The 20864-nt window shown below is 47.0% G+C and overlaps 1 protein-coding gene across 1 annotated transcript in view; it reads right to left on the bottom strand.

Annotated features, from left to right (window-relative positions):
* LOC110326977 (sodium/glucose cotransporter 1-like) overlaps positions 1-20864 on the bottom strand; it is a 51371-nt gene that overhangs the window by 1140 nt on the left and 29367 nt on the right. Inside the window, exons 8-13 of the mRNA XM_021205656.1 lie at positions 16048-16183; positions 14664-14771; positions 12662-12812; positions 7683-7851; positions 2925-3140; positions 1667-1769 (exon numbers count right to left, since the gene is read on the bottom strand). Of these exons, the coding sequence (XP_021061315.1) occupies positions 1667-1769; positions 2925-3140; positions 7683-7851; positions 12662-12812; positions 14664-14771; positions 16048-16183 (883 nt within the window). The remainder of the gene's footprint in view (positions 1-1666; positions 1770-2924; positions 3141-7682; positions 7852-12661; positions 12813-14663; positions 14772-16047; positions 16184-20864) is intronic.

Raw genomic sequence — 20864 nt, 5'->3', positions numbered from 1 at the left:
AAAGAAACAAGTTGGGGAGGAAAGGGTTTATTCAGCTTACACTTCCACGTTGTTGTTTATCACCAAAGGAAGTCAGGACAGGAACTCACACAGGATAGGAACTTGGAGGCAGGAGTGGCTGCAGAAGCCATGGAGTTATAGAACCCAAGACTACTAGCCCAGGGATGGCACCACCCACCATGGACCCTCCCCCCTTGATCACTAATTGAGAAAACGCCTTGTAGCTGGATCTTGTGGAGGCATTTCCTCAAGGGAGGCTCCTTTCTCTATGATAACTCCAGCTTGTGTCAAGTTAACACACAAAACCAGCCAGTACACCTGCTGCCTGAGGTCATTAAGCTTCAGAGGACAGAGGGAACCCTGTAAGTCCTAGAAATGGATGTTGTTCTCTTTAGTAACTTCTAGGCTGTGTCTTTTCTGGGAAGCTCTAGTCTTCTTCGTGGCCAGCAGGGACAACTGCAGATACCTGGACTCCAGAGGACCATCCTATGACTATCCAGAAGGGGAGCCTAGTAACTCCAGAAGGCTGCCGTTCCTTTCTCTGGGACTCCTAACTGGACCTGTGCTGGCCAGCATCAGCACCACGCTAAGCTCTGTCCCACCACTCTTGACCCAGCCTTTGCCTAGTATTCGATCTCTCCCGGACACTCCTGGGATTAGGGCCCTGCTGGGTGACAAAAAACACTCCATTTTAGTCAGAGCTGGTTGTGAAGTCTCCTGAGCCTGTGTCTCCTGCCTCTTGGCCCTGCAGCTGAGGATGAAGATTTGTCGCAACAGGAGAGGCCTCAGGGACAGTGGAGGAGAAAATGACTTTCACTACAAAGGCGATGGAGACCAGTAGCCAGGGAGGACCAGTTGGTGACATAGTTATCTCAGTTTGTGACTGGAGAGTCCTGATCCCCCATCTTCCTGTGGCTTCTGGTCTTAAATTACCCACAGCATTACTCTATCGAGCACAGGCTGCAGGGAGAAACACTGGAGCTATTCAGAAAAGTCATCCAGTGATTCAGCCAGAGCTCAAAGCCACAGAAGGCTGTGTGGTGAGCAGCTGGCTGTTTCAGGGACAGAGAGTACACATTTCGAGGATCCCGGGCTCGCTGACTGCTGAGGGCTTCCTCTGCCCAGCTCGAAGGTGTTGTTTGCTATGATAGAATTCTGAGCAGAAGAAACTTGAGTGTGGGACTTCCCCACCATGGCCCTTCTTTTACATGCTAGTACTCCTCTCTCAGCACTGCACTCCCAGTATGCTCTGTCAGAGGTATGTCATGTGTGTACTGTGTGTCCGTGGGGGCTGAACCCAAAGACTGGTTCTTGAGACTTGCGCTTCACCCAACACCCTTCCGAACATTGCTGGGAAAGATTTCTAGAGCACTCGGCTTTCTTGGATCCCCTTTCCCTCTCCGGTGCCCCCTCCTCACCTGGCTCTCCCATCTTTTGGCCTAATCTCTTCTTCCCTTCCCTCCCCTCTAGGGTCCACCTGGCCTCACAGACTCCATGTGTGCGAACCCCAGAAGCATTTTCGTGGGAAGAAAGTGAGCGATAGACGTCGTTCTATCCAGATGTGTCTGGGGTTATGGATGATGGGGTAGGAGGTGTTTGGGGCAGCTGCCCCAGCTTCGGGGTCCACACAGGACAGCTCCCCAAGGCTGTGGCTGTTCATCATTACCTGGCTGGGATGTGAAGCTGGGGAAGGCCTTCCATCTCATCTCTTTGTCTAAAGACACTCTCTTCTGTTGGCTGTTACGTAAACTCCAGCAGAGACCATGGAGCTGGGTGAGGAGAGAGCAGGGTAGCAGTGTCACCATGGGACCTTGGCTACAGACATATATCCATCCGAACTGGCTCTGCTTACCTCTTTATAACAGGTTCCCCTAGTAACCTAGGCTGCCTTGGGATTTGCTACTCACCCAGCTGACCTAAACGTGTAATACCTCTGCCTCTGTCATTTCCTCTTCTTCTTCTTCTTCTTCTTCTTCTTCTTCTTCTTCTTCTTCTTCTTCTTCTTCTTCTTCTTCTTCTTCTTTTCCGAGACAGGGTTTCTCTGTGTAGCCCTGGCTGTCCTGGAACTCACTCTGTAGACCAGGCTGGCCTCAAACTCAGAAATCTGCCTGCCTCTGCTTCCCAAGTGCTGGGATTAAAGGCGTGGGCCACCACTGCCCAGCTTGTCATTTCTGACTTAACTTTTGACAATAGTCTTCACCCTTTTGGCCAGACTAGGTAAAGCTGCAAGCAAGGTACTTGGTCCTGCATTTCCATACCGGTCTGTGTTGCTCCCTCTTGATTGACAGGTGGATGCCTGGTACCCTCACTTCTGCCAACACCAATTCCTTGTGCTAGAGTGTCAAACAAAGTAGATCACAAAGTGGAGCCAGTTCAGGCTTTGGAGCGCATAACAAGAGCACCTAATAGGCTCATTACCTTGGACAACTTATTTAACTTCTCTAAGCCCAAGCTTTCTAATAAATACATAAAACAGATGACTGACACTTACCCCTTGGGGGGAGTAGGAAATAGCTTGTGAGGAGGTGGCTGAGACATATTTCTGGGGCCTGTAATCCTGTCCCCTGGCCCTTCTTTGTGGACTGCCCAGAGGGCATTGCATTGGTCTATCCTGAGATTAGTGAACTCTATGTTTCATAGACAATAAGCCCTTCATAAGTCTAACTCGAAGGCTTAAATGAGTTTGTAGTTGATAGATCATTGAACAGCTTTTGTTTATTGATTATTATTATTATTATTATTATTATTATTATTATTATTATTAGGGATTGTTGAACCAACCAGGATCCTTTCTGTGGCCCTTTGCCCATTTTTGACCAACTCCACCCACAGTCCCCCATCTCTGGGACTTCAGCCATTCCTCCCTCATTCGTGATTTACCCTGGGACTCTTCCTCGAGCCTCCTGACAGACCATGGCACTTACGTGGTGATCTGGAATCGGTTCTGTGGCTAAGGAGACGGCCAGTATGATCAGAATGGTGACCAAGAAAAGGCAAAAGCCAAAATAGAGGTAATGGAGGCCGCAGATGAATATGGGACACTGGCGGTCTCTCCCGCAGGTCACAGGTCCATAGAAAAACTCAGCCAGCAGTCGAAAGACACCAATTGTGGTTCCCACAATCAGCCCCCAGAAGGCGCCCTGCCAAAGAAGCCCAAGAGTTAAAGACAAAGCATTAGGCAAGACAGCATGGCTTCTTCCTCCCTTTGCTGATGAACTGGGTTCTAAAGTTAAGTGTGTTGTAATGGGGGCATTGATACCTTGCAGACGAGAGTCTAAGCAAGGGAGAAGATGCCAGGCCATGGCACTATCCCTTATGTAGAGCAGGGGACTTAGGAAGAGTTGGAAATGCTTTTAACTGAGGCATCTCAAACTGTGACCGAAAGAGCTTCATCTTCCTTTTCCCTACGTGGGAGCCCAGCTCTGAGACCTCAGGTCAAACCCAGGAGCCAGCTCCAGCTCATTCTCTTTCTATGCTCTTCTCCCTCATTCTCCAGTGAATCAGCCCCTGCTTCCAAAATGTGTCCTGAGCCCAGTCCCTTCCCATGACCCTCACCTCCTCCATCTTTTCTCACTCAGGGGCCACACCTTATTCCTAACTGTCCCCTGGCTCTGCAGGAGCATCTACTAGAGAATGCCAAGCCTCTTCCTGGACCCTCTAGTGACTTCTTAGCACCTGTTACCAGGATCAAGCCTCACTCCTATAGTATGCTTCACCCCTACGCCATACCTCACTGTTATACCATTCCTCACCCCTGTGGCATGTCTCACCCTTACACCATGCCTCACCCCTACGCCATGCCTCACCCCTAAGCCATGCCTCACCCCTACGCCATGCCTCACTCCTAAGCCATGCCTCACCCCTACACCATGCCTCACCCCATACCATGCTTCACCCCTACACCATGCTTCACCCCTATGCCATGCCTCACCCCTACACCATGGCTGATCTCACCAAGCTCCACTACTCCCCACTTGGTCACTCAGCTCCAGCCATCTCAGCCTGCTTCTGCTTCCCAAAGATGTCCACTTCGCTTTTGCATGAGTTCTTGCCCTTGTCCTTCTTTCTGCTTAGAAATGTCCCCACATCTTGGAACTTCTTTGGTTCCAGGTCAGTTCCTTCTCCCGCTGAGCTGTCCCTGTTTGTCCACCCACATACTAGAGACACCTGCAACCTTCATGATCCTTCGTAGTCCTTTTTAAATATTTTATTTTATTTTATTTTATTTATTTATTTATTTTTTATTTTATTATTATTATTTTTTTTTTTTGGTTTTTCGAGACAGGGTTTCTCTGGGTAGTCCATTTTATTTTATTTTATTTATTTATTTATTTTTATTTTATTATTATTATTTTTTTTTTTTGGTTTTTCGAGACAGGGTTTCTCTGGGTAGTCCTGGCTGTCCTGGAACTCACTCTGTAGACCAGGCTGGCCTTGAACTCAGAAATCCACCTGCCTCTGCCTCCCAAGTGCTGGGATTAAAGGCATGTGCCACCACGCCCGGCTCAAATATTTTATTTTTTATTACTTTTAATTATGGTATGTGCCTTTCTTGGTTAGAGTTACCATCGTTATGATGAAACACCATGACTAAAAGCAAGTTGGGGAGGAAAAGGCTTATTGGGCTTACGCTTCCACATCATGGCCTGTCATCAAAGGAAACCAGGACAGGAACTCAAACAAGGCAGGAACCTGGGCGCTGGAGCTGATGCAGGCCTCACCCCTACACCAGGCCTCTGCTGCTTACTGGTTTGTTCTCTATGGCTTGCTCAGCCTGCTTTCTTATAGAGCCCAGGACCACCAGCTCAGGGATGGCACCACCCACAATGGGCTGGGCCCTCCCCCATCAATCACTAATTAAGAAAATGCCCAGGCTGGAGAGATGGCCCAGTGGTTAGGAACACTAACTGTTCTTCCAGACATCCTGAGTTCAGTTCCTAGCATGTGGTCATGGAGGCTCACAACCATCTGGAATGGGATCTGATGCCCTCTTCTGGTGTGTCTGAAGACAGCGACAGTGTACTCATATACATAAATAAATAAATCTTTAAAAATAAGAAAAAGGAAAATGCCCCAGATTCTTGCCGACAGCCTGATCTTAAGGAGGCATTTTCTCCGCCAGGCTCCCTCCTCTTGGATGACTCTCGCTGTTAGGTTGACATGAGACCAGCCAGGACGGTGCCTGTGTACAGGTTGGCATGCGTACATGTCCAGAGGCCTCATGCGTCCTAAATCTGGAGTCACAGACAGTTTTGATATACACAACGTGGGTGCTGGGAACTGGACTTGGGTCCTCTGCAAAAGCAGCAGATGCTCTTAACAAGTGAACCATCTCTCCCACCCCACCCCACCCCATCCCACCCGCCTCACATCCCTTCTTAAATACTCTGTTACTATCACAAAGATTTGTCAGCTCGCTTTATATCATCTGCTTCCCCCAATTGGATTGTCTGCCTGCTCTAGAAAGGCAGGGACTAGATATTGGCTCAGGAGTCGTGCCTAGAGACTCTTCCAGGCTGGGGGGTGGATGTAAGTCAGGATCCCTACAGAGGGGGAACCAAAGCGCAACATTTGGTCAAAGGACCCAAAGCGATCACTTCCTGAAGGAGATATGAAGGAAGCAAATGATTGCACTATGCAGAGCTGGGTGGGAGAGAGAACCTGGAAAATTGCTTTAGGTTAACAGAGGCAACCATGAAAGTGCGTACAGTATATCTGCAACCTTGAACCAGAGACAGCGGGAGAACTTTGGGGGTGTCCCAATATCCCAAGTTTTGTTGTCATCAGAGAGAGGCAGACTTCTGTGACCACCTCCCCTCCAGCCCATCTCTTTCCAAGGAGAGCAAAGCTAAGCCACTCTGAGTCCCAGGTTACTCCCCTGACATTTACACTGCTAAATTAAGTCTTTGTGAGCTGGGTGGACTGGCAGCCCTGGCAGGTGGCCTAAGGGACCAAGCAGCTGAGACAGGCCTTGGAGAGAATCTCTGCCAGGTGGAGCAGCCAGAATATATTACCTGGCAAAGCAAGCAGTCTGTGAAGGAAGAATGGTCAAGGGGGTAAGAGACAGTTCAGCAGTTATCAGTTTGGAGTAGCCTGGAACTGTGTGGGCTGTCCATGGAGAAGGGAGAATCTGACACAAGTGTGCAGGGTCAGATCACAAATGGCCTTGGGTGTGTGTGGGGGGGGGAAACTTGTGCAAGGCCAGGCTGCTCAATTCTGTGCAGGGTTACAAGAAAGTTTAAGACATGATTCAAATAAACAAACAAACAAACAAATAAACAAAGACAATAAGAAATGTAAGACACTCAGGCTAATTATGCCTTTAAAGCATCAGGTCCGGGCTGGTGAGATGGCTCAGTGGGTAAGAGCACCCGACTGCTCTTCCAAAGGTCCAGAGTTTAAATCCCAGCAACCACATGGTGGCTCATAACCATCCCTAACAAGATCTGATGCCCTCTTCTGGAGTGTCTGAAGACAGCTACAGTGTACTTACATATAATAAATAAANAAATCTTNAAAAAAAAAAAAAAAAAGCATCAGGTCCAAGGGAATCCCAATTCCCTAAACTCCGAAAGGCAGTCCAAACATCCAGAAATGTGCTCAATCTAGACTAGAAGAGGATTTCTGGCAGTTAGGTAAAAGACAGCATTCCCCAGTTAACTATGCAGCTAGTCCCTCTACCAAAAGGAGTGGAGTCACTAGCAGAATGGATATATGACTACTTGGGGTGCCTCTCAGCACATCAAAGCTCACGCTGGCCCCTGGACTCCCTCTGTATCACAAGTGCCTGTTATACACTTCAGAGTCCACGCTAGCATGCTCTTCCTTCTTACCCTAATCGTCTGCTCTATAAAGGTAAGGACTAGATACTGGCTCAGAGTCCAATCTAGAGACTCTTTTGGGCTGGGGTGGATGTAAGACAGGAGCTTGAATGCAGGAGAATAGTAACACAGGGTATTTGAAGGGATGTGAGGGAGGGGTGGGGTGGGGTGGAAGAGAAATGCTCCGGAAAAGAGCATTTGCTGCTTTTGCGGAGGACCTAAATTCAGTTCCCAGCATCCATAGCGGTTATCTCACAGCCCATCTCCTGCCTTACCTTAAACCCTCACCAGCCCATGGAGTCCCTCCCTGAACTCACTCTCCTTAATAACCCTGAGATCCCTGCCATGCCCCCCCCACAACTCTGCTCCTCTCCCTCTCCCTCTTCTTCCACTCTGCACTAGCGATGTTCAGTGTACTTCTCTCTCTCTCTGTTCTGGGCTCTTTCTGACACCTCTGGCTGTTCTCTCACATCTATAGTAAAAAGCTTCTCTTCATCAGCTATACCCTGGAGCAGTCACGCCATCAGTTATACATGGAGGATTGTTGATAAAATAAACCATCCATTGGGACCTTCTGGTTTGGGGGTTGGGGGGTGTCTTTCTTCCTCTCTCTTTTTGGTCTGAAGTGGAACTGAAGAGACAGTTCAAATAAAGGGAAGAAAACAAAGGAGATGAATTCCTTCCCCTCCGTGCACAACATTGAGTTTAGTCCAACCCCACTGGGCAAGCGGTCATCTCTCAGGAAACAGACGATGCCCTCGTGTGAACTCCTGATACCCAAGAGACATCACTAAGGCCACTCTTGTAAAGCTATCTACAGCATGAAGACAGCCCCTCTCACCATTCCATGTGAACACCCACCTGCTCGTTCACCCTCTTGCAAAAGACAGCCAGCAGAAAGACGGCAGTCATGCTCGGGGTCAGACAGCTCTTGAGAACCTGCATGTACTCAAACAGTATCTCACTGGGGGCCATTTCTATAATGGGGATCCAGACAATGGTGACGGCGAGCAAGATTATAACAAAAAACCTGTGAATTAAACCAACACTCAGTGAGGATTTGAAGATTTTCCTCCTGCAAAGGAACCCTGCAAATCCTAACTAGTAGCTTTTCCTTAGATGTACTCAGTGAGGATTTGAAGATTTTCCTCCTGCAAAGGAACCCTGCAAATCCTAACTAGTAGCTTTTCCTTAGATGCTTATGTTTATTGTTATGGCTACTGCTGTTGAGGTTATGATCTACTTGGGGGAAGCTTGGTTGCCTGCTGAGAATGTATATTCTTCAGTGTTTGAAAGCAATGCACCGTAGGTGTCTACTAGAATCCACTGGATCTAGGACACCCGCCATTACAATCAGCATTTCTGTTTGCTTTTTGGGTAGAGTAAGTTGGAGAGACTGGACTATTGACATCACCCACACTATTAAGTTGGGACTGACCTGTTTCTTTGTATCTGGTGGTGTTTGTTTTATAAAGTTGAGTTCACCAGGATTCTTCTTTTGATCATTATGAAATGATTCTCTTCTGTTCTTCAGATTAACTTTGAAGTCTGCTTTGTTCCAACAGTAATACCTTCTTATTTCCTAGTTCTAATTGCTTGGAATGTTTTTCTCCATCTTCTACTTAACATGGCATCCATTTTGGTGGTAAAATACATGTTTTGAGACAGCGAAGAGATGAGTCTGGTTGACATTTTTTTTCACCCTCATCTCTGAAGGCGCAGGCTCACAGATTAGCACTGGGAAACCAGGAATATTAAACACATATCCTTGTCTCTTTAAAGGAAGAGATATATAACCTGTGTTCTGCCCACAAAGCTTGGAGTGGAGATGGCTAATGGGCTGGTGATCTGTGCTATGTGTAGGGCCTGTCGGTACTGGCTCCCCTAGTCTCTTATATTTACCTCAGTCATTCTCCCTAGAACCTTGAATGCTGTTTCTTAGTCAATAGAACCCACCTTTGTGGGAGAAGTCACATATACTTTACAGACAGGAGCAGAAATGGTTAATGGCCTGATGACCTTTGTGTAACCTGTATGACTGAGACCACACCAGATCCTCCCCCAGGCCCTTAAGATATCACGTGGAGTCAGTCTATAAAACCCATCCTTACGGAAGAGATCTGAAGTGGAAATGTCTGGTTATGTCATGTGATGCAGACTCGTGTGATGTTTTGCTGAAGCAGGCCCGTGAGAGGACATGTGACATTTGGAGAGAGTATAAATAGGACTCAACAGACAGCGGAGGAATGTTTGCGTAGCGATGCAAAGCTTAATAGCTGTGCAATGCTTCAATGGTCTTGAATCTTCACTGATCTTTACTTCGCTGAGAGAGGCACACGGCAGAGAACTCCTGGCATCCCCACTGGTTCTGGCAGGTTCTGGTCTCTCCCACTGACTCCTGCTGATTAGACAGAGGCCTGGCTATTTTTGCTGGATCCTGCCGCTGGTGCTGATCTGTGTTTGGTGACATTTTTTGAACTGGACTGCTGGTATCCTGACAACAGAGACTGGAATCACCACAAAGAACTACATCTAGACAGGTCCACATCCGTTTGTCCTATTCACCATCTTTTCTCCCCTGCCTTTGGACAGTGGGCTAGAAGGGGGGTTGAAGCATTTGAGAACCCTTATTAAAGTAGGTTTTGAAATATCTAAGCCTACAGAGACCACATGTACTTTACAATGAGTTTGATGTGGTCATGCCTTAAGCTTTATACTATGCACACAGAATTAAGCTGCCACCAGGAAGCTTTTTTTTTTCCCCAAAATTTTGTTGTACTCAAATATGCAAAAATAAACTGTTCAGTGTCCGAGACTCAAGTTTAAACTAAAACCGGCTATTGAGTCGTGTTGAAACAGACCTCGTTCTTGCCTCATGGGGACCCACACTCCGCTGTATGTGATGTTTTCTGGGATACCACATGCACACACCAATCTGCCAGTCTGTGTCTATTTCAGAATCGATGCCATTAGTATTCAGAGTTCTTGAACTAAGCCCTAATTCCTGACACTGTGCTGAGTCGGCTCTGTTTCATCTTTCCTTAATGTTTCATCTGCTTGCTGGTGTGCTTTGCTCTTTCCTGTAGCCTTGTGAATGTGTTTGTCTTTTTCTTCAGTCCAAAGGATTCCTTCAACTACAGTCTGTAGAGCTGGCTTAGTAGTCATAAACTCTAGTAAACTTTTTTTTTTTTTTTTTTTAAGATTTATTTCATTTATTATATGTAAGTACACTGTAGCTGTCTTCAGACACTCCAGAAGAGGGAGTAAGATCTTGTTAAGGATGGTTGTGAGCCACCATGTGGTCGCTGGGATTTGAACTCTGCAACTTTGGAAGAGCAGTTGGGTGCTCTTACCCGCTGAGCCATCTCACCAGCCCCTAGTAAACGTTTTTTATCATGGGGAGATGTCTCAGTTACGGTTTTACCGCTGTGAACAGACACCATGACCAAAGCAACTCTTTTAAGGACAAATTTTACTTGGGGCTGGCTTACAGGTTCAGAGGTTCAGTCCATTATCATCAAGGTAGGAACATGGCAACATCCAGGCAGGCGTGGTGCAGGAGGAACTGAGAGCTCTACATCTTCATCTGAAGGCTGCTAAGAGAATACTGGCTTCCAGGCAGCTAGGATGAAGGTGTTAAAGCCCACATCCACAGTGACACACCTACTCCAACAAGGCCACACCTTATAATAGTGCCACTCCCTGAGCTGAGCATGAACAAACCATCACAGGAAGTTTTTCTTTCTCCCTCTATTATAGAAGATAATTTTCCTGGGTACAGTAGTCTGGGTTGGTAGTTTTGTCTTCCAGAATTTGAAATACTTTATTCCAAGTACCTCCCTGCTTTTAAAGTTTCTGTTGACAAGTACACTGTTATTCTGATGTGTCTGCCTTTGCGTGTGACTTGGTGTTTTTGTCTTACTACTTTGAATATACTTTCTTTGACCTATATATTTAGTACTTTAACTATAATATAACGTGTGGAGAGCTGACTTCCTTATTTCATTCAGTCATCTGTGTTCTCCTGAAACTCATTCAAGAGTTTGTGTCTTCTTTGGGTCTTTGAACACAATTATAATCATTCGTTTGAATTCTTTGTTTGGAATTTCATCTAATTCACGCTCTTCAGAGGCTTAGTAATTTTTTTGAGTGGGGAGTCATACTACCTTGCTTTCCATGTGTTTTACGTGTTGAACTTTGTGCATCTAGGGTTAAGTTACAAAGTTAAATTACACCCATTCTTTTCATTGCAGTGTTTCCAGTACTTAAGAAGAACTAGATTCCGGGACTGGAGAGATGGCTCAGTGGTTGAGAGCACTGGCTGCTCTTCCAGAGATCCCGAGTTCAGTTCCCAGAGACCACATGGTGGTTCACAACCATCTGTAATGGGATCTCTTCTGGTATGTCTGAAGACAGCCACAGTGTACTCACATATATAAAATAAATAAATAAATCTTGGCTATCAATCTGTTTGTGGTGCATTATGTTGAAGAAGAAGAAGAAAAGGAGGAGGTGGTGGGAGAGGGAAAAGGAGAAGGAGAGGGGGAGAGGGAGGGGAGGAGGAGAAGAAGAAGGAAGAAGAGGAGGAGGAGGAGAAGAAGGAGAAGGAGAAGAAGAAGAAGAAGAAGAAGAAGAAGAAGAAGAAGAAGAAGAAGAAGAAGAACAACAACAACAACAACAACAGCAATAGCAACAGCAACAACTAGATTGTATTACAGCAAGGTATTTCTTTCCCCTGGTAGACCACGAGACTAAATTCTCAGTATCCCACAGATAGTAGAATACGCCTTGCTGCTGCTGCTGCTGCTGCTGCTGCTGCTGCTGCTGCTGCTGCTGCTGACCAGTGTCTGACCTCCTGCATTCTTTCCTGGGCTCTCAGAAATGCCTGTCAGTAAGTAGACAATCCTGCACGGGTCAGGTCATAGACTGGTCACAGCTAAAGGGGTGTGTGCCACTTGGAACCCAAGTTGACATTCCCTCCAGACGCTGGTTCCGACCAAGCTTTCACCTCACTGTTGTTATGTGGTTTCGTGTTTGTGGGTTTGGTTGGTTTGGTTGGGTTGACTTGGGTCGGGTTTTCTTGCTTGCTTGCTTGCTTGATTGCTTGATTGATTGATTGATTGACTTGAAGGGGGAAAGAAGGGCCACAGAGTTAAGAGGATAGAGAAACAGGGAGCATCTAGGAAGAGTTAGGGGAGGAGAAAAGTGTGACCATAATATAATGTTTGAAAAGTGTTTTTTTCTCAATTAAAAAAAGAAAAGTGGCCGGGCATGGTGGCGCACGTCTTTAATCCCAGCACTCGGGAGGCAGAGGCAGGTTGATTTCTGAGTTCCAGGCCAGCCTGGTCTACAGAGTGAGTTCCAGGACAGCCAGGACTACACAGAGAAACCTTGTCTTAAAAAACCAAAAACAAAAAAAAAAAGAAAGAAAGAAAGAAAGAAAGAAAGAAAGAAAGAAAGAAAGAAAGAAAGAAAAGAAAAGAAAAGTGAAAATTGCTTTTAACGGTTTTCCTCAGGATTAAGTAAAATAATAGTTTAACTATATAAATATCCTTTGATGGGCTGTTTAGGAGAGGTACATTATACTATGATCGTTTTTATTCTCATTATAATCAATAGTTCCTTTGTTAAAGCACATGGAAACAGTACTCTTTGTGACAACCAGTGCCTTTCTTTATCATCGAAAAGCTGCATAAAAAAATACACACACACACACACACACACACACACACACACCACACGGAGTGAGAAAAGAAAAACAATGATTCTATGTCAAGTATTAACAGCCTCCTTTCCAGACAGTCACTGGCACCGCTGACTGACGTGACTGGACACCTCACCTGCCAGCTATCATCAGTTCCTTCTCGGTGGCCATGGGTCGAATCCAGGTATAAATGTTCAGCGTGAACAGGGCGCTGGAACTGTTGAAAACAGACGTCAAGGAAGACATGAGGGAGGCGCACACTGTGGACAGCATAAAGCCTTGCAGGCCTGGAAGGAAAAGAACACATTGCCTGGACTGACAGCTCCCTGACCAGGCCAGAGAGGGCCTCTGGCAGACACCAGCGTGTGTGCTTTCAGACAAGCAGCCTGGACAAACCCGGAGTGGCATTCCATCGAGGACTCTCTGCGTTACATCTGCTCTTCGTTGGCGACAGGACAATACTTGCCTGCTGTTTCCTTACAGGATAATGGGAGCTACAGTTTCTCGGAGGGTCAGTCTGTGCCAGGCTGTCGTGCCCTTGCTTACTAGAGCCCTGTGAGGTGGATTGTTTGTGCCCCAACTTGGAGACGTCCTTGCTATAGGCAAGAAGCATGGCTCTTCAGCTGTGAAGTGGGCAGACGGTGCCTTCCCATGGGGACATTAAGACGTAGGTGTTGGGATGGAGGTTTTGGGATGGAGGCCAAGATGGCATGAACCAGGGAGGGGGTCCCTGCCTTTCTCTTCCAGTCTAGAGCCTACCATCCCCAAAGCCTGGGGAGGACAGCCCACAGAAAACAGTAGCCAAAGTCAACATCTAATATCAGATTCCAAAGTGACCACTGGACCTAAGAACCACTTACAGGGCCCTAAACTCACCTACTAAATCTATGCCCATACCTACCATCACACTACCACTTCTTCTTCCTTACCATGCCCCAGCCCAAGGGCAACTTCACTGATCTCCTCCTGTCAGATCGGGGAAACCCACCCGAGAGCTGCCCCCAGCAAACCCGCTTTTACACTTTAATTTGGCTCAGCTTGGCTTAGTGAGGCTGTGGAGAAGCCATGCAGTAGAGAAGGTAAGTCGATGAGCTCACACAGTATCCAAACAGAGGAAGCAGTCACGCAACACGCTAGAGATGTCACAGCTTGGTACCACCACCTGCTGCCTGGTGGGAGCGCTGCTCTGTTAGAATTTGCTTTGTTTTGTTGGATTTTTTTTTTTTTTTTCAAAACAGGGTTTCTCTGTGTACCCCTGGTTGTCCTCTGTAGACTAGGCTGTCCATGAACTCTGAACTCATAGATTCACCTGCCTCTGGCTCCTGGGCGCTGGGATTTAATGCATGCACCACCACTGCCCAGTTGAAAGTTTCTTTTGTGCTGTCAGGAGTCTGGAGGTAACCAGCACCTACCTGAAAGCTCACTGTGGCAGTGCCCCAACTAATTTTAGTGACTCCTTCAGAGCTAGAAGACACAAGACTGGGATTCCAGAATTTTCCCTCCTTTAAGCACTGCCCTCCAGTCCCAGCCCTGGCTGCTCTAGGACAGGGTACTTCCCAAGGCTCAGGATCAGAATTAGACAGCTCCCTTCCGAGACTGTTCTGTGGCCAGTGTCTCCCTCGGTCTGTATTGGAGCTTATGGAAATGCTGATATCCAGGGACGACACAGACTTTTTTTTTTTTTCCTTTTAAAATATTTATTTGGTCAACTCATTGGAATCTGGTGAATTGAGTGCAAAGGCTCACTGCCACCTATTACAGACCAGTGACTGGCTGCCTGGGTGACTGCCATGGTACAATAATGAGTTTGAGGATAACGCTGTTCTTGCTGGTGTTTTGTGTTCTAGGGACTTACAACAAAGACTTAGGCTATATGGAACCAGTTTCTGAATAGATGAGCAGGTGACCTAAATAATACAATCAAATGTGTATAGGCTGTGCCTCTGTGAGGATGTGTACTTCAGGGTGGGAAGGAAAGAGAGGCCCGAGGCTTCCAGTGCTATCCACTCCCAACGCATACCTTGCCTCTACGTGCAGTGTGATGGGCTGGCTGGTAAGGAAGCCATTCCTGGAGGCTCCTCCTACCTGCCTTCCCAAAGGCAGTCATGGAACCTTTGGTGGAGAGCCCCACTTCTTACCGTGAGGCATCACTCCTAAGACCAGCACTGGGTAAGCCAGGGCACTACAACCGGTTCCTCGGCCACAGAACTTCTGGCATTCCGAAGGCACGACACAGGCCACTTGATCTGCAGAGAGAAATATGGGTTGGATCAACATCCGGGTCATAGGGCTCTCAACGCTGAGCTTGGGGGAGGGGAAGTGGATCAGGAACCGTCCTAGGACAGGTCAGTGTCGGACTTCTCATCCACCATAGGTTTATCCAATCCAAGATCCTTCTTCTATACAAAGGGACAAAGAGCTGGGACTCGGGATCCAGGACGTCAAATGCTCTGGTCCTTCTGCTGGTCCCAGAGCAAGCCACAGAACCTCTACAAGGCTTTCAAAGGTCCTGATGAAGCGTTAAGAAAGCCCGTGAACCATCCACCACATACTAACCATTGGACCTCGGATCTCGGAAATTTGCTACCCTTTGCCCCAAGATGGGCATAGTTCAGCATGGTATGTTAGACTCCCCCAAGTCATGGAGAGCAAAGAGGTCGATTTTCTAGTTATAAACACCCATGAGATCGCATGGCACTGCTTGATTACTGAAGAGCAAATGCAAAGAGTGAGTTGTTGAGTCCCCTCTCTACTAAAGTGGGGGTGGGGGAGGGAGCACACAGAAAGAAGCATGTCTGGGGTAGACAGACAGAAGGGTGAGGTAGAGTGAGAGATGGCTGCCACTCACGTGACCGAACACTAAGAGCTGTTCTCCTTTTTCTTTGACCTTGACAGAGACACGTAGTAGGATACAGTGCTAGAATTCACTCATGCTATCTGCTAGCAATACCTGCCAGAGAAACTGTTCTCTTACCTAACCAATAAGCGAGACTCGTAGCCGGAGGGACGGGTCAAGCTAGCAAAAGTCAGTCGACAGGAGAATGAAATACATTATGGAATTCTGATCACTCATTAGGAGAGACGGGCAAGTTGTTATTAGCATTTAGTAGAAAGAATGTGGGCCTTTCTTCCGGTCTTTCTTATAGAAGCAGCCTCTTCAAGATTGTCTCTTGAGTTCCACTGGGAATGCCCAGTCTGGGGCTGTGAGAAACACTGTATCAAAGAGACCCCGGTTCAGCACCTGAGACACAAGGCCTTGCTATGAGACAGAGCAACCGGAACTCCTAAAGACTGTCTTCCAAAGTTGTGGCTGGGCCTCTTGTGGGGAGGAACATGACTCCCCACAAGAAAATGGGAAAATGCTTACATCTGTTTTACTTGGAACGTCCCTATTGCTGCCTGTCGATTCACATTCTAAAGAGGCCCTCCAGGCAACCCCAATAACCACTACACCTCGGGAGACACCGTATTTCAGATGTCCTCCAGGTCACCAAGGGACCGGTGACAGGATCAAGAATTTACCTGGGAACAAGATACGGCTGATCATCCCCGGCATCACCATGAGGAACATGGGCAGCAGCTTTAAGTAGCCGCACAGGAGGCAGCCCCCTTCCATGTGAAGCCTGCTCTTTCCTGCCAGAAACCGCTGGACAGAAACCTGCCAAGGACAGAAGAGTGGACAGAGTCGGAGGTGGATGGAGGCTGGGCCACCTCGGCACAGACAAGATATTTGTCTCTGCTGTGGCAGCGTGATGTGTAGTCTGCTGGGGTTTGCTAAGATGCTTGGCCTTCATCCCTACATCTTTGGGCCATCCAGGGTTGGAGAGACATGGGTTACAGATGAGCACATCTTGCCCCGTTTACAGCCGATGGATGGGACGAGGTCATCATGTATGGTTTGGGTCTCACTGCTAGCAGTGCATACAAGCCAGGGAAATGGAAGGCTCGCAAGCCCCTGGCACGGGGAAGACTTCCTCCTCTCTGCCCCCCAGAAGGAGTAGGCCCTTATGACTGATGAGGATGGAGGTACGGCTGTGGAAATAGCCGAGTGTTCAGGTGAAGCTTCGTTCATCAAAACTGAAATGAGCCTTTCTTTCTCTTCTCCCCCACCCCCAGCCCCATCCCCAGACAGCCCTGGCTTGTCCTGGAACTCACTCTGTAGACCAGGCTGGCCTTGAACTCACAGAGACCCTGCCTGCCTCTGTCTCCTGATGCCGGGATCAAAGGCCAGTGCCACCACGGCTGGCTTTACAGCCTTTTCATGTATAGACTTTCTTGCCAGGTTTGAAGGTACATGTCCTGGATACTAACACCCAGTAGGCAGAGGAAAATGGATCTCTGAGGTTGAAGGCATACTGATCTACGTAGACAGTCCTGGGCCAACCAGGGCTATATAGTCAAACCCTGTTTCACAAAAGAAAAGAAAATAAAGATTCTCCCATTGTTTTAGGACCAATTCCTTGGTACCAATGCTATAAGAGACATCATGATGTCAGACCAAAAGGAATGGAACAGCCAGAGGGTGGAGAAGCACTTAGAAGGGAAGGTAAGACAGAAGACAGGGCAGAGCAATCAGACCGTCCAAATAACATACTAAATCTCTCTCTCTCTCTCTCTCTCTCTCTCTCTCTCTCTCTCTCTCTCTCTCTCTTTGGTTTTTCGAGACAGGGTTTCTCTGTATAGCCCCAGCTCTCCTGAAGCTCACTATGTAGACCAGGCTGGTCTCAGACTCAGAAACCCACCTGGGTTCTATAAGAAAGCAAGCTGAGCAAGTCAGGGGAAGCAAGGCAGTAAGCAACACCCCTCCATGGCCTCTGTATCAGCCTCTGCCTCTGAGTTCCTGCCCTGTGTGAGTTCCTGTCCTGACTTCCTTTGGTGATGAACAGCCATGTGGAAGTGTAAGCTGAAGAAACCCTTTCCTCCCCAACTTGCTTCTTGGTCATGGTGTTTTGTGCAGGAACACAAACCCTAAGAAAATGCCCATGATGAGTTAAAGGCACGGGATATAAATAGTATGTACACTGGGAAATTATTGTGTCTAGAAAAAAAAAAACACCAAGAGTAAACTATGCGGTGATATGATTTAGCAGTAAGAGGGTTAGCAGATAGGATTTCCCCCCTCCCACTTTTTTATTTTCAGTGTATACATTTAATGACTGGGAAAAATGGAATTATAACACTGCCCTGTTGGAGCCTCCCAGACCTTTGCAGCCACTGTTCTACACCACCTGGGTGATTTCCTGCCAGGCTGGTACCTTGTTTACACCTGCCACTGTCCTGCTGAAGAATAAATAGCCTCGGGGCAGCCGCTACTCCCTGCCGATAGGCGCCTAGATTCTACAGAGACAGCATCTCCTGAAGACCCGCCTACCTGTTTGCTCCTGAACTGCAGCCTCAAGATTGAGGTTGGGGGAAGGGTTTTTCCCACGCCATATAAACCCGGTACTTCATTAAACTTTGGGCTTTGATCAGGAATTCTTGTCAAGGTCTGGTTATTTCTCCCGCTGTCTTTTCCCTTTCAGCCCAGCCCTGCCTTTCAGGACGAACCCAGATCAGTGTTTCTGTGGTGGAAACACTCAAGTCTGCCCCATGTGAGAGAGCTGCGGGCAGCTGCCTGTGGCCTTGGGATGGGCAGGTGCCAATGCTGAGCTATGGAGGGAACTCAGGCTACAGTTCCTGGCCACAGAACATCTGGTCTCCCATGGGAAGTACCAAACTTGAAACTGTGTAAAAGAAACACTGTGGAAACCACCATCAACATTAAAACACATCTTCTTGAGATTACAGAGGAAAAGAGAGTTCCATGCTGAGATAAAGGAACGGAGGGCTTTTGTCATTTCTGAACCGGGAGGAAATGGAACAGCTCGTCGTCTCCTGTGGAGTAGAGGGCTCTGAGGTAGAAATGGCTTCCTAAGCTCAGAGATGAGCTACCCAAGTCCTAAACTCACCAGCCTATTGTCTGCTGTAACTGACAGAAGGGTCACATTAAAATGCTGGTGAGCTGAGCTGTTTACAGTTTTCTTTTTTCTTTCTTTCTTTTTTTTTTTTTTTTTTTTTTTTGGTTTTTCAAGACAGGATTTCTCTGTATAGCTCTGGCTGTCCTGGAACTCACTTTGTAGACCAGGCTGGCCTCGAACTCAGAAATCTGCCTGCCTCTGCCTCCCAAGTGCTGGGATTAAAGGCGTGCACCACCATGCCCAGCTCAGTTTTCTTTTTCTTTCTTTTTTTTTTTTTTTAATTTATTTTATGTATACAAGTACACAGTAGCTGTCTTCAGACACCCAGCAGAGGGTGTCAGAACTCATTACAAATGGTTGTGAGCCACCATGTGGTTGCTGGGAATTGAACTCAGGACCTCCAGAAGAGCAGTCTGTGCTCTTAACTTCAGAGCCACCTCTCCAGCCCATTCTTTTTCCTTCTTATTTGTTTAAAAGTTTTTATTAGGGCATTTGTCTGGCGTCGGTACCATCCTGGCTTCCATCCCCAGCATGGCAATGTTGCTCTCTCCTAGACAATTTCCTTCACGGTTAAGTAGACTTATGTTTTCAACACGGAAATAGCATAAAGTAGATTAATACTCCTCCTGTCTTCCGAGTGATTCAGTGTCTTCAGACAAATTAACTACATTCTGTGGGATCAACCTTATTTTAGATGGGGTGGTAGTGGTGGTGGTGGTGGTGACGATAGTGGTGATGATGGTGAAGATGATGATTATAATGCTCAGAATCAAATCCAGAACCGTGAAAGCTAAGTAGAAACTCTATGACTGAGTTACAACCCTAGCCTTTGGCCTCACTGGATAACATCATTTTTAGTCTTTGAAAATTTCACATGTGTCTACAATGAAATATGATCATATCCATTCCACATTGGCACCCTGAAATTACCTCTGGACCACCTCCAGCATATTCCCCCCACTCCTGCCCCGGCCCCCATGGTTCTGTTGTTTTTTGTTTTTGTTTTTGTTTTTTTTTCATAGTAAGTCACTAAGTCCTGTCTGTGCATAAGTGTAGAGCCATCCACTGTCGGTTGCCACACCTCCAGAAAGAATAATTCTCCTCCCACAGATGCTATCAACTGCAAATAGCTCCTTAGTTAGGGACGGGGACTCATGAGTTCCTCCCTCATCTGTATTGGAATTTTGGCTGGCTTGATTGGTCAGCAATATAAAAATAAAACTGATAAAAATCAACAGCATGAATGAAAGCAAGCCAACATGGAAAAAGCAGAGGCCAAGGAAGGGAGGGAGGAGAGATCAATGCCCACTCAGGATGTTTGAAAAAGTCATGGGGGCGCTGGAGAGATGGCTCAGCGGTTTAAGAGCACAGTCTACAGCCAGGCAGTGGTGGCGCACACCTTTAATCCCAGCACTTGGGAGGCAGAGGCAGGTGGATTTCTGAGTTCGAGGCCAGCCTGGTCTACAGAGTGAGTTCCAGAACCGCCAGGGCTACACGGAGAAACCCTGTCTCAGAAAACAAATAAATAAATAAGGAATGTTTCAACCTTTTGGGTGATTAGTAACATTCTTCAGTGTCAGCTATAGATAATTGCTTCTGGAATGTAGAGGCTGAGAACCCAAAGTTAGGAGCAAAATGGAGACAGGACACAAAATAGCTACCTTTATGTTAAAAGGAGCAGGTCTCTATAGAGGTCATTAAAGAACTGGGCTGAGGAAGGGCTCACCTAAGGCTAAATTTTAAAGTTTCTATGGTGGAGGAAATTTTTTTTAAAGATTTATTTATTATTATATCTAAGTACACTGTAGCTGTCTTCAGATGCACCAGAAGAGGGCGTCAGATCTCATTACGGATGGTTGTAAGCCACCATGTGGTTGCTGGGATTTGAACTCAGGACCTTTGGAAAAGCAGTCGGTGGTCTTAACCGCTGAGCCATCTCTCCAGCCCGGTGGAGGAAATTTTAAGATAGCATAGTGTTCAGTCAGTGGCATGGTTATTATTAGTAACACATACAAAGGTTTAAAATGAAAAAGAACAGGTTGGACATAAATAAATTTAAAACTGTTTGAAGAGGGACCAAGAGCACCAGGAAGCTCAATGCTGCAGCCAGGGTGCTCACTGGAAGAGAGGATGTAACAGTTAAGGAAATTAGCACCATAGAGAAGAGGCCTGATCCACGCTAGAACAAAGCAAGACTCGCCCAGCTAAGCTTCCAACTCGGAAAAAGACAACCTAAGGCATTTTCTGTTTGTTTGTTTGCTTCCTTCCTTGCTTGCTTGCTTGCTTGTTTTTTGAGACAGGGTTTCTCTGTGTAGCCCTGGCTGTCCTGGAACTCACTCTGTAGACCAGGCTGGCCTCAAACTCAGAGATCTGCCTGCCTCT

Source organism: Mus pahari, chromosome 9, assembly GCF_900095145.1.
Source record: "Mus pahari chromosome 9, PAHARI_EIJ_v1.1, whole genome shotgun sequence".
NCBI lineage: Eukaryota > Metazoa > Chordata > Mammalia > Rodentia > Muridae > Mus > Mus pahari.
Note: the sequence above shows the minus strand (reverse complement) of the source record. Positions and strands in the feature narration are given on the sequence as shown.